The 12,550-nt window shown below is 42.8% G+C and overlaps 1 protein-coding gene across 1 annotated transcript; it reads right to left on the reverse strand.

The window, feature by feature from the left end:
* Positions 1-5,471: 5,471 nt before the first annotated feature.
* LOC147666268 (uncharacterized) lies at positions 5,472-9,851 on the reverse strand. The gene is made up of 4 exons (XM_086949176.1): positions 9,653-9,851; positions 9,318-9,575; positions 7,655-7,979; positions 5,472-6,936 (listed from the first exon to the last, which is right to left on the reverse strand). Exons 1-4 carry the CDS (start codon positions 9,849-9,851, stop codon positions 6,834-6,836), a joined length of 885 nt encoding a protein of 294 aa, XP_086805302.1. The 3' UTR covers positions 5,472-6,833.
* Between the last annotated feature and the right edge of the window lie 2,699 nt (positions 9,852-12,550).

The following is a 12,550-nucleotide window of genomic DNA, read 5'->3' on the forward strand; positions in this document are numbered from 1 at the left end:
AAAGCCTTTGTACCTCAGGAGGCGCTTCGCTCTGTATGTTCCCAATCGATCTCTGCGGTCTGCCTCTTTACGCCGGATGGTAATGCCACGTTTCCGCAGAGCTCGCTTGGGACGCCAGTCTCTTTCTGTTAAAACAGCAGTGGCTTGGAATTCGCTTCCTGTGGATCTTCAGCTTACTCAAGATTTTCAACTTTTTAAAAAATGATTAAAGACACACCTATTCAGTCAGCTCTCTTAACTGGTTTTCATCTGCTCCTCCCCAGTTCACTTCCGCTCCAGGACACTCTAGAGTATTAGTGCGTGATACAAGCTTTCTATAACATCACATAACATAACAGATGTGGATCAAGGTCATCACAGCCCTGAACTCCCCGCCGACCATAGAGGACTCTGCCAAATCCCTGGGCATAATCCTCGACTGTAACCTGAACATGTGAGACCACATTAACTCGATGGCTAAAGAAGCCAGATTCCACCTGAGCTACCTTTGGAAGCCTTTGGAAGCTGAAACCTTTCATCGATGCTCCTGACTTAAAAATGGCAGTTCAAGCACTAGTCATCTCTAGACTGTACCCAAGATCTCCCTAGCACCTCTAATAGCCTGCCTCAACGCGGCCGCCAGACTACTCACAGGCACCAGGAAATCTCCCCACACATAAAAGCGCTGAACTGACAACCTCTAGAGGCCAGAATTCAGTTGAAACTGGAATGCATTACACACCAGGCGCAATACACAAACTCCCCCGCTTATCTGTCACAGAATCTAGTGGTATCTGGAGGAAGCAGGAACTCCCGGTCTGCTAGAAATTTCTTACTCGAACCTGCCTTCTTTCCGAAAAAAAAGAACCTACAAAAGGGCGTTCACCACAGCAGCACCAAGAATTTGGAACTCTTTCCCACCCACCATCAGAAGAATCCCTTCTCTAGCAGGATTCAAAAAGGAGTTCAAAACATTCCTCATGGGTAAATCCTCGTCTAAGGCCTGCCCTCAACCACCACATTGTGCCAGATGAATCTAAGACTATTGCTTCTTACCAAATCACCAATTCTCCCTGCCGAGACTATGTGGCACCTTTATTTATACTGACTCTAACTGTGATTGTAACCATACACCTGTATCCCCTTTTTCCCCTATGTACTCAGCACCCCTCCCCCTTGCTATCCTTTTTGTTGATTTTGTAAATTTCTGCACTTTAAACGTTTTGTTTGTTCACCACTGTACACGGTGTAAAGCGCTCTGGTACCCTCACGGGTCAAGTTCGTGCACTATAAAACACAAAAATAATTAATTAAATAAATAAATCATTCTCTTTCTTTTTCCTTCTTTCTTTCTCTTTCTCTCCTTCTTTCTCTTTCTTTTTTTCTTTCTTGCTATTTCTTTCTCTCTCTGCCTCTGTCTTTCTTTCTCTTTCTCGTTCTTTTTTCTTTCTCTTTCTTTCACTTTTTCTTTCTCTTTCTCTCTCTTTCTCTTTCTCTCTCTTTCCCTGTCTCTCTTTCTCTCTCCTTCTTTGTCTCTTTATTTCTCTTTCTATGTCTTTCTTTCGCTCTTTCCTTCTCTTTCTTTCTTTCTCTTTCTTTCTTTCTTTCTTTCTTTCTTTCTTTCTTTCTTTCTTTCTTTCTACCTTCTTTCTTTATCTTTCTCTCTCTTTCTCTTTCTTTCTTTTTCTTTCTTTCTTTCTCTCTCTTCCTCTCTCTTTCTTTCTTTCTTTCTTTCTCTTTCTTTCTTTCTCTTTTTTTCTCTTTCTTTCTCTTTCTCTCTCTTTCTTTAGTTCTTTCTCTATTTCTCAAAAACTTGAAACCGGGACTTGTAGAGATCGTAAAAAACGGTACCAAAGTAAAAAGAGTTCAATGATAGTACCAGAGTAGGGATATTGTTTTAGATCCCGGCTCGAAAAATTATGGTAATTGATGGTCTGGGAGGTAATTCATTGCAGAGACGTTTTTGAAATTTAGCAACACAACAGGCGTTCTAGTGTGTAATTGCGTGCAGTGTGGATGTCGCATGCGCGGTATGAAGCTGCGGCGCGACAGTCAAGTCTTACAAGCACTTGCTGGCCATTGGCAAGTCTCTCCAGTGCTTGCAGGCGGCCAGCAAATCTCGTTGGCGGCAGTGGGCGGGCAGGAAATCTCGCTGGTTCTTGCAAGTGCTCGCAAAATCCTGGCTCAAGAGCACAGACTTAAAATAAATTCTGCAAATTCAGCAAGCAGAGCCGAATTTTAAACCCAGGCCTACTCAGAAATCCCAAAATAGCTGCCCTTTTACATTCTTGATTTCAAATAGGGTCATCAAACCCAACACATTAACCCCTTCGATGCTGATGACGAGCTCAGCTCGTCATCACCCACGGGGGTCGTGTGCTGATGACGAGCTGAGCTCGTCATGGTGCCACTAAAATGGCATTTTCCAGCACAGGGGGGGAAAACGCCTAGCATCCAAGTGGTTAAAAAAACAATTTGCATTTGTTTCTTTTTTGTTTCTGTAGACATGGTATTAAAATGATGAATGCTCAGAATATATGATAAATCCATATATTTATTTTAAGATATGCAGATGAAGCACAGCACGTCTGTTACGATGTAGATCTTCAGTAAAAACAGTTTTTCATGGAACTGGAACCCAACATGTAAGATGCAGGCACGCATCATACATTCCAGGCACCAGCAACCAGAGAACATGAATAGACATAGAAAACATAATCTAAATGAATAAAGAATGTAACACATCTTATCTCTAAACAAATAAGATATTAATTTAAATATCTACTGGGTATTCTTTTGGGTCTAACACTATCTTTAACTCTAGAGGCAATTGATAAATCACTTTGTACCAAATTTTTAGGACATTTTTTGAAATTGTGTACTGATCTTCCCTGGTTATTATCAGAACAGGACATCTGAGAAGTATGCAACTTGCAAGTATCACTACATTTAGCCACTCTACAAACATTCCAAACTCTTCCATCTTGAGTTACCACACTATTTTTAAAAACCTTAACAACCTTGATGGGAGAAAAAAAATTAGAAAACCCTCTGACAAGAAAACCAGGTTTTTTAATCCTCACCCAATCTTCCACCACAAAATCAGGAAGACATTCATTTTTGAATCAAACAAGATCTTCATTTTCTGTTGTTTATCTTCAACACGTTTGGCAATACATTCAAGATCAACAACAGAACTGTTTTTGTTTAACTTTTTAATCCACCAGGGACAAATATCAGAGGGATGGTTCTCTTCCCTTAAGAAGCCTGAAAGGACTCACACCAGTGACTGAGTGAGGCGTGATGCGATATGTCCACAACCTTTTCCTCACGACTTCCAACCAATCACCACCAGAAGAATTCACACTGTTAATACAATCTTTAAGAACTCAGTTGAAACGTTCCACCTGTCCGTTTTCCATAGGCTCATATAAGGACGTTGTATGATGTTTAACATAACAACTCTTAAGGAATCCTTCAATGTCAGAAGAAATAAATTGTGTACCATTGTCCGTGACAAATGTTTCCGGGAAACCCTCCCTAGCAAAAATCTCCTTCAAGAATACAATAATTACTTGTGATGAGGCATTTCCAACAAACTTCACTTTGGGCCATTTCGAGTGGTAATCAACCATGACCAAAGCATAACAAGTATTTAAGGGCAAATGTTTGAAAGGGCCGGAGATATCAAATGCTACCTTCTGCCAAGGAAAATTAGGCCAACTCACAGGCTTAAGAGGAGCAGAGGATAGATGAAGCATTTCATCACTACTAATACAGTGTGAACAGTCCCTCACCATTCTGTCCACCATTTTATCAATGCCAGGCTACCAAAAGTTTTCCCTAACTAGGCGTTTCATAGAAGACATACCTATGTGACCTTGGTGAGACAGTAACAACATTTTCTTCTGTAATGAACAAGGAGGAATTATTTTACCAGCTTTAAACAAAAGACCACCAAACTCGTCAATCTCAGAAGAAACTTGACAAAAAGGAGCCAAATATTCAGAAATACATTTATTATTCGGCCATCCTTCCCTTACATAGTCAAAAATCTGCTGGCACACAACATCCTTACTCAATTCTTCAAACCACTCTTCTTCACTTAAAGTTAAAAACTCTTGAGAAACACAATCACCAATAGAAGCAACAACTTCAACATCTTGTTCAATACCGTCCGAAGACCGTCAACAAACAGCTGGCCGCCTTCCTCGAGACGAATGGATCCCTCGACCCCTCACAGTCTGGCTTCCGAGCCAACCACAGCACCGAGACCGCCCTCATCGCTGCCACCGATGACATCCGAGCCCTGATGGACAACGGAGAAACAGCGGCCCTCATCCTCCTAGACCTCTCCGCGGCATTCGACACTGTCTGCCACCGCACCCTAGTGCAGCGCCTCAGCAACGTCGGAATTCAGGAGAAGGCACTGGAATGGGTCGTCTCCTTCCTCGACGGAAGAACACAGAGAGTCCGTCTACCACCGTACAAGTCAGAGGCCACCAAAGTCATCTGCGGCGTCCCTCAAGAATCCTCGCTGAGCCCCACCCTCTTCAACATCTACATGAGCCCCCTCGCGGCCATCGCACGCCAACACAACCTCAACATCATCTCCTACGCCGACGACACCCAGCTGATCCTCTCCCTGACCAACGACCCCGCCGCCGCCAGAGCCACCTTCACGAAGGGATGAAAGATGTAGCCGAGTGGATGACGACCAGCCGCCTGAAACTGAACTCAGACAAGACGGAAGTCCTCATCCTGGGCTCCTCGCCCTCCGCCTGGGACGACTCCTGGTGGCCCCCCGCCCTGGGCATCGCACCCAAACCGACAGACCACACACGCAACCTGGGCTTCATCCTGGACTCCTCCCTCTCCATGACCAGACAAGTCAACGCCATCTCCTCGTCGTGCTTCAACATCCTGCGCATGCTACGGAAGATCTTCCGGTGGATCCCCACCGAGACCAGAAAGACGGTCACCCAGGACCTCGTCACCAGCCGATTGGACTACGGCAACGCCCTCTACGCCGGAACCACCGCCAAGCTCCAGAAGAGACTCCAGCGGATCCAGAACGCCTCAGCCAGACTCATCCTCGACATCCCACGAAACAGCCACATCTCCGGACATCTGAGAGACCTGCATTGGCTCCCCGTCAACAAAAGAATCACCTTCCGTCTCCTCACTCACGCACACAAAGCCCTACACGATCAAGGCCCGAGCTACCTCAACAACCGCATCAACTTCTACGCTCCCAAACGCCACCTCCAATCAGCCAGTCATGCGCTCGCCGCCGTCCCCCGCATCCAAAGAACGACAACAGGAGGAAGGTCCTTCTCCTACCTGGCCGCCAAGACCTGGAACTCCCTCCCGATCGACCTGCGCCTGACCCAAGACCACCTCTCCTTCAGGAAGAAGCTCAAGACCTGGCTGTTCGAGCAGTAACAGCACCCCCCCCCGCACACCCCCAAGCGCCTTGAGACCCTCCGGGTAAGTAGTGCGCTCTATAAATGTCTTTGATTGATTGATTGATTGATTACTTGAGACATTATCATCATTACAGGGTAATCTCAAGAGAAAATCAGCCAAGACGTTACTTTTCCCAGGTACATAAACAATCTCAAAATCATATTCTTGAAGACGTGAACATAACCGAGCTATCCGCGCTGTAGAGTTGCATCCACCTCCAGGAGATAAAATACCCACCAACGGTTTGTGATCCGTCCTCAACATGAAGCTCTTTCCCCACACATAGTTTCTAAAATGTTCCACTGCCCAAATACAAGCTAGCAGCTCTTTTTCAATTACCGCATACCTTCTCTCTGTGGAGGACAAGGTCCTGGATGCAAACGCAACACACCACTCATCTTTACCCGAACACTGACTCGGAACTCCTCCAATCTCATATAGACTTGCATCCACAGTATTAATGCATTTTTTATTAATGCAGAACGATTTTAGAGTGGGAGCATTAATAATCTCATCCTTAATCTGCTTAAAAGCAAGATCTTGTTTGTTTGTCCAAATAAATTTTGCAGAATTCCTCGTTAACTCTCTAAGCGGTTCCATTTTGTTAGCAACATTTTTAATACATTTGCTGTAATACTCGCATAAACCTGCAAATGAGAGTAACTTTCACAATGGCATCCACAAGATTTTTCTATGGTACAACCCCCTCTCCAGAAAGAGTATGTCCCAAATACTCAACCGATTTACAACATTTATTACATTTGCTAGCCTTAATCGTTAACCCATATTGTTCTAACCTGGACCACACCTCTTTAAGGTGAGTGTGATGCTCAGAGTCATTCTTAGAAAAAACAAGTATGTCGTCGTGAAAACACTTGACAAATAATCCTAGATCTTTAAATATATGATACATGGCTCTTTGAAAGACCGAAGCGACCGAAGCCAAACCAAATGGCATTCTCCTGAACTGAAATAAACCATGAGGGGTGATGAAGGCTGTAAATTGTTTTGAGTCTTCAGTAAGCTCGATCTGGTGATACGCAGACCTAAGATCTAATGTTGAAAACACACATGCACCATCTAACATACACAGCATTTCATTAATGTTGGGAAGTGGGTGACAGTCGTTAACTAAATTCTTATTAAGTGATCTTATGTCCACACATAACCTAATACTTTTATCCGGTTTAATTGCTAAAACAATAGGCGAAACCCACTCTGAAGACTCCACCTCCTCAATTATGTTTTCCTTCACCATTGTATCTAACATATCTCTAAGCTCATTCCTAATACTAATAGGAACCCCTCTTAGCTTTTGTTTAACTGGAACAGTATTAGGTTTAACCTTAATCCTGTGACTGAAACCATTCAATTTTCCCAATTTATCAGAAAAGACTTTTGGAAAAGACTGGGAAAAATTCAGTGGACATAGACTCCCCATCAGATACAGCAAGAACTGACACAGGATCCTTTAACCTGGGATTCAACGTAAATTTAAATGTAAATGTGTGGGACTTGTAAAGCGCACAGCTGCCCGTAAGCGTCCCGGCGCTGAAGACCGCTGGGGAACCCGTCCTGGCTTTCCCTGTGAGATGGTCCCTTCTGGGTATCTCCAAGGTGAAACCAGGCATCCCCTGCATCTGTGGGGGCCGTTGTAGAGATGAGGTAAGCTTAATGCCCAGAGTTGCCGAGTGTGTTCCCTTGTTAGAGTAGGCACCGAAGCAAGAATTATCAAGCCCGTTTGACCCTGGTCCACGACCCTGCCGCGTCGGGGATTGAACCCTGATCCCGGGCCGTTCTCTGCTTACGGGTCTGCCGCCTCTAACCAGTGAGCCACACCACTCCACTGATGGCTGGACTCTTTTCTGCGTTCAAGATGTCTCGGTAATCAGACAATACAGCAGGTTTCACCAAATCAGGAGAAACGCAGAGACAATGGGTGAAGTGGATCCACCTCTTTCGATTCGTCACTTGCACTGCTGTTCTCGTGGATAGAAGAACCTGTTCAGGCCCACGCCAGATGAGGCAAGCTTAATGCCCAGAGTTGCCGAGTGTGATCCCTGGTTAGAGTAGGCACCGAGGCGAGAATTGTCGAGTCCGCTGACCCTGGTCCACGACCCTGCCGCGTCGGGAATTGAACCCTGGTCCCGGGCCATTCTCTGCTTCCGGGTCTGCCGCCTCTAACCAGTGAGCCACACCACTCCATTCAACTCCTAACTTTGCTTGATCACTCCATCCCAAAACATTCACACCTTTCCATGCAACATATAGTTTGACAACAGCAGAACTACTTTTGATGGTAATAAGAACTTCCTTAAAACCAATAAAGTTGATTTTAGATCCATCAAAGTTATAAGCAATTATATCTGGTTTACATAAAGCATTGATATCCACTAAATCTCCAAATGATTCTATACAATATTCCTGAGTAATGATAGTCCACGGGGAACACGAGTCCACCATAAGTTCTAAAACCTTCCCCAAAATATTTACAAGACTTTTAGGTGAGGATAAGCTATCAGCTTTAAGCATGAGCGTAAAATCCGTTCCGCTTTCGGATTTCGCGGATTTTTGGTAAATTCACAGTCCGCCAACTCTCGCGAATTTACAGAAAATCCGCAAATTCGCACGTAGCGGATTTTTCTGCTTGGTGATACAATATCGCGGCGTGCGGCGTTCACTTACCGTCATTCAGCGTTTGCCGAGTTGATATTTTGTGAGTGCTGCGCCATTTTGGATCTTGCTGCGGGATCCCTCGGGAGTTTGGCGACGCATCGCGAGAGTTCGCAATTGCGAACATGTAGATGAGGCAGGCAGCAACAATCTCGCACTCGCGAAATTACAAAATTTGCAATTCTGCACAAGAAATCCACCAGCAACAGCATAAACCTTCTGAAAATGATCATTTTTATCAGAATAACTCCTCAGGTTGACATTTGCCTGCACTATTTTCGATTTGAGGCCTTTTTGACTTTCTTTGGATCACTTTTGGATTAGAAATCAACTTTCACAAGTAAGTTTGTTTGGGGCATTACACTTGCTGTTCTGCAGAAAAACGAGTTTTGCAAAACTAAAAGCACTCAGCAGGTGCAATAGTTCACTCATCATTAGTAACCATTTCCCTGTAGTGCTTCCTGAGGGGCCCCTCCAGAGTTCAGTTGCCTACGTTTGTTTGGGGCATTACAGTTGCTGTTCTGCAGAAAAAAGAGTTTTGCAAAACTGAAAGCACTCAGCAGGTGCAAAAGTTCAAACTCATCATTAGCAACCATTCCCTGTAGTGCTTCCTGAGGGGCCCCTCCAGAGTTCAGTTGCCTACTTGCAACTATTCTATGACCCTGCTCTGTCCCTCACAGCAGGCTCATAGAATAGCTACAAGTAGGCCACAAAGGTCCTGGGAAAAAAAAAATTGCACTGCAACAGAAAGCAAATTACAGATAAGGAAGCAGGTGCCAGATAGGAACTTTAAATTTAGTGACACATTAATCAACCCCAAATTAATTCATGTCAGTTGAAGCAGGGCAGGTGTGCTTGCTTTTTTTCACCCCCATAATCTACAGTGATAAACCAATCAGAGGGTGGCAGTGATGTACCAGAGGGTGGCATGGGTGTACCAGAGGTGAAACAGAGGGTGCTGTGAACCTGTGATGATGAACCAGACGTAGAAACAACATATTCGCGGCCGTTGCGAGCCGACAAGTAAGTTCGCAATTGCGAACTGGTACAAAACCCTTGCGAAGTGGCAGAAACCCTTGCGAACACAAAAAAAAATCCGCAAATTCGCGACAATTTTGCGGATTGCAAGTTCACAAGTACGCAAATTCGCGAACGCCAGATTCGCAAAATTCGCCCATGCTTAATCAGCTTGTGAAATATCAAATTAATCTTGTACGGATACAACAATACCAGATTCCCTAATGTCTGGGTCATTCCTCCCTTCATCAGTAACATGTGACACATTACCACTAGAACGTTTAAAAGTAGGAAATGATGATTTTGTAGTATCCTGGAAAGATTTGGCAGGAGTCTTGCACATTTTTCAAAAGTGCCCTGTGCGTCCACATTTGTTGCATTGTTTATTAATAGCTGGACATTGCGGGAAATAAGCAATATGGTCAGGATTGCCACATCTGAAAAAAAAATTGCTTATTCTTACCATCCTTCCTATTGGGATAATAACTTTTTGTTTCATGAGATTTAACAGTACTGACTTCACTGCTAGAGGTAGAAGAACTAGAAGTAGATACTTTATCTAGTGATTTAATCCACTTATCCGACTGCTCAAGAGCTTTTGCAATACTGATAGCTGTTTCTAAGCTTGGGTCATCCAAAATCCATAAGTGTTCTTGAACTTTCTTACTCTTTACGTGCACAATGATCTGATCTCTGATCATTTCATCCGTCATAAGATCAAAGTTACAATGCAATGATAGTGCCCGTAGAGCAGTAAGAAAATCATCAAAACACTCATTATCATCCTGAACTCTTGTATACAATTTGAATTTGTTGAGAGCTACACTAGTAATGGGTTTAAATCTACCTTCAATTCTTGAAACAGCTTCATCATATATATTAGTATCACCACCAGACCTAACAGGCGGTAATGTTCTAAAAACTAACTGCCCTTCTGAACCAAGGCAATGTAAAAATATGTTCTTTTTCCTCTCTGCAGACATTGGTTCTCCATCCAGTGCTTTGAGATAAGTAAAAAATTATTCTTTCCATCTCGTCCATTGAATTGGTGGATCACCTTTGGAATGTAAAAATTTTGAGGGAGGATCAAATTGCATATTTAAGTGATATACAAAATCTTAAATATAACTCAAATACCGAAACTAATAATATAGACTGCTTATGTAATAGTTCACCAAAAACAAAAATTGAATTAACAACCTAAAAACATAAAATATTATCTCCAAATAGTACAAAATGTTGTTTCAATATAAAGATGAATCCAAGTAAATGAACTTTCAATGTAGAAATAAGGTATATGCTCCAAAGTAATTTTCTACAATATCCTCTAGATGGCAGTCATGTAATGAAGACACAATGTATTCTTCTTCCAGTCTTCGATGTACCAGAATACCAAAATAAATAATATCCACCCGTAGTTATGATGTTATGTAAATCCCGTGAATAGTTCCAAGCTAACCATAAAATAGAACTGACCACAGTTAGTCTAAAAAAAAACGATCTTTGATGAAAACGACAGATGTAAATTATATTTGTTGTTATGGATAGAGTTTAACTGCAAGCGCAAAATGTTTGTCTAATAAAATACGCAAGAAATGTATAAGCGTGTAAAATTGTACCTTTTTTTTAGCGCAAAAGTAAATGTGCTTCGTGTTTCCCTCTCTGATAACTTCGCTTGACTAGTTACCATGGAAACAAAAATGGCGGCCAGACGTTGCGCGTGATGACGCTGTTGCGCAGCTACACATCGTGTGTGATGAGGCAGCAATACAAGATGATGTATCACGCAGTGAGCCCCACGGAATGACGTGTATACTGTGCCTCGAGCTTTCCACTCACCAAAACGCCGAAAATGCACAAAATTGTACAAATGCCAATAACTTCAACTCAAAATCACCGGATCAAAATGAGCGTAAAGTGTAGAGTAACCCGCTTCTCCTCACAGCTAAAAATGTAGTTTTAGAAGTATTCTTCTGTGGATTCTTGACATTTCTGCTTCTGTGCTTCAGAATACGTGGCAGAAATATAATGGAGGTCACTCGTCGCCAATATTAAAATGATGAATGCTCAGAATATATGATAAATCCATATATTTATTTTAAGATATGCAGATGAAGCACAGCACGTCTGTTACGATGTAGATCTTCAGTAAAAACAGTTTTTCATGGAACTGGAACCCAACATGTAAGATGCAGGCACGCATCATACATTCCAGGCACCAGCAACCAGAGAACATGAATAGACAAAGACAACATAATCTAAATGAATAAGGAATGTAACACATGGCTTTTCTCTTTATGTCTAAAAGAATTCCAGTATTCTGGCCTAATCCAACCAGAAAAGCAGAGGGATTAATGTCTAGGAAAGTTCTAGGCTTAGACAGGAAGGGGAATACTATCCTTATCTGTGTGATCAACACTGCCTGATGGAGATTCTGTAAGAGTCGTCAGAAGTGACACAGACACAGTCTCTAAGGGATTTAACATTAATATAAGTCCCATATAAACATTTGACATAATAGCCAAGAAAACATCTCTTCATCGTAGATCTGTCTCTGTCTCATTCTTCTATTTGCTTCTTAAGTATCCACTAGCATAAATGATACTTAAATCTACTTCCTTCAGCAGCAATAAGGTATACTTTAAGCTCACACCTATATTCCTCAGATTTGCCAATATTTCTCAGATGTGTCAGTTAGGATGTCCTGTAAGATTTCATAAGCTTATTGATAAAGAAAGGTATCTGGATGCTGCTCAGCCGCATATCCGTGCAGAAGTCCCTCACTAAGGCCCAGATTTACAAAACATGTGCACAATCAGGCCAGCACCCACAAACGCTGCTTTGCATGAGAGGGAGAGAGAAGGACAGCGCCATATCCACAGAGATATGGCTCTCTCTTCTCCTCTTTTTACCGGTGGTGCACATTCAGGGTGTTGACCGCCAAACATTCACTTGTGTGCCATAGTGCAAGGGTGCGTGAGTGAGAATAGCGTAGGTTTCTTTTGAACTGGTAGGTTACCCTATACTATCGTTAGACTAACTCTAAAAAAGTGCCCCACGTTGAATGTGTGCTGCACAGTACAGCACACTTGAAAAGTGGGAAGTTTTAGGAGAAATGAGGGCATGTATTCTTTTTAACACCTGCTTTAAAGTGGTGTACTTTGTTGTGTGAAACTGTGTCTTCTGATGTTAGTAAATAGGGTTTTGCATCTAAAAGCATGGATGGTTGCATGGGAATGCCTATGTCCCACCCATGTAAACCCCCCTTTAAGGTAAGTAACGCAAAGCGGCGCTTAGCTCTCATTTGTGTTACTTTTAGGCAACTTTTCAGTGCAAAACAAGTTTTGTGCTGGAAAGTAAATAACAAAAAAAACAACTTTGCTCTGGTCGAATTCAATTTTATGACACAAAC

Source organism: Lissotriton vulgaris, unplaced genomic scaffold (assembly GCF_964263255.1).
Source record: "Lissotriton vulgaris unplaced genomic scaffold, aLisVul1.2 SCAFFOLD_2111, whole genome shotgun sequence".
Classification (NCBI taxonomy): Eukaryota; Metazoa; Chordata; class Amphibia; order Caudata; family Salamandridae; genus Lissotriton; species Lissotriton vulgaris.

Excerpts from the sequence above, each read along its gene's own strand:
- LOC147666268 (XM_086949176.1), bottom strand. The coding sequence starts at position 9,851 with ATGACGGATGAAATGATCAGAGATCAGATCATTGTGCACGTAAAGAGT. Across the intron at positions 7,980-9,317 it reads GTACAAGATTAATTTGATAT|TGCTTAAAGCTGATAGCTTA; the intron begins TTCACAAGCTGA and ends ATTTTACGCTCA. Across the intron at positions 6,937-7,654 it reads CAAGCAAAGTTAGGAGTTGA|GTTGAATCCCAGGTTAAAGG; the intron begins ATGGAGTGGTGT and ends ATTTAAATTTAC.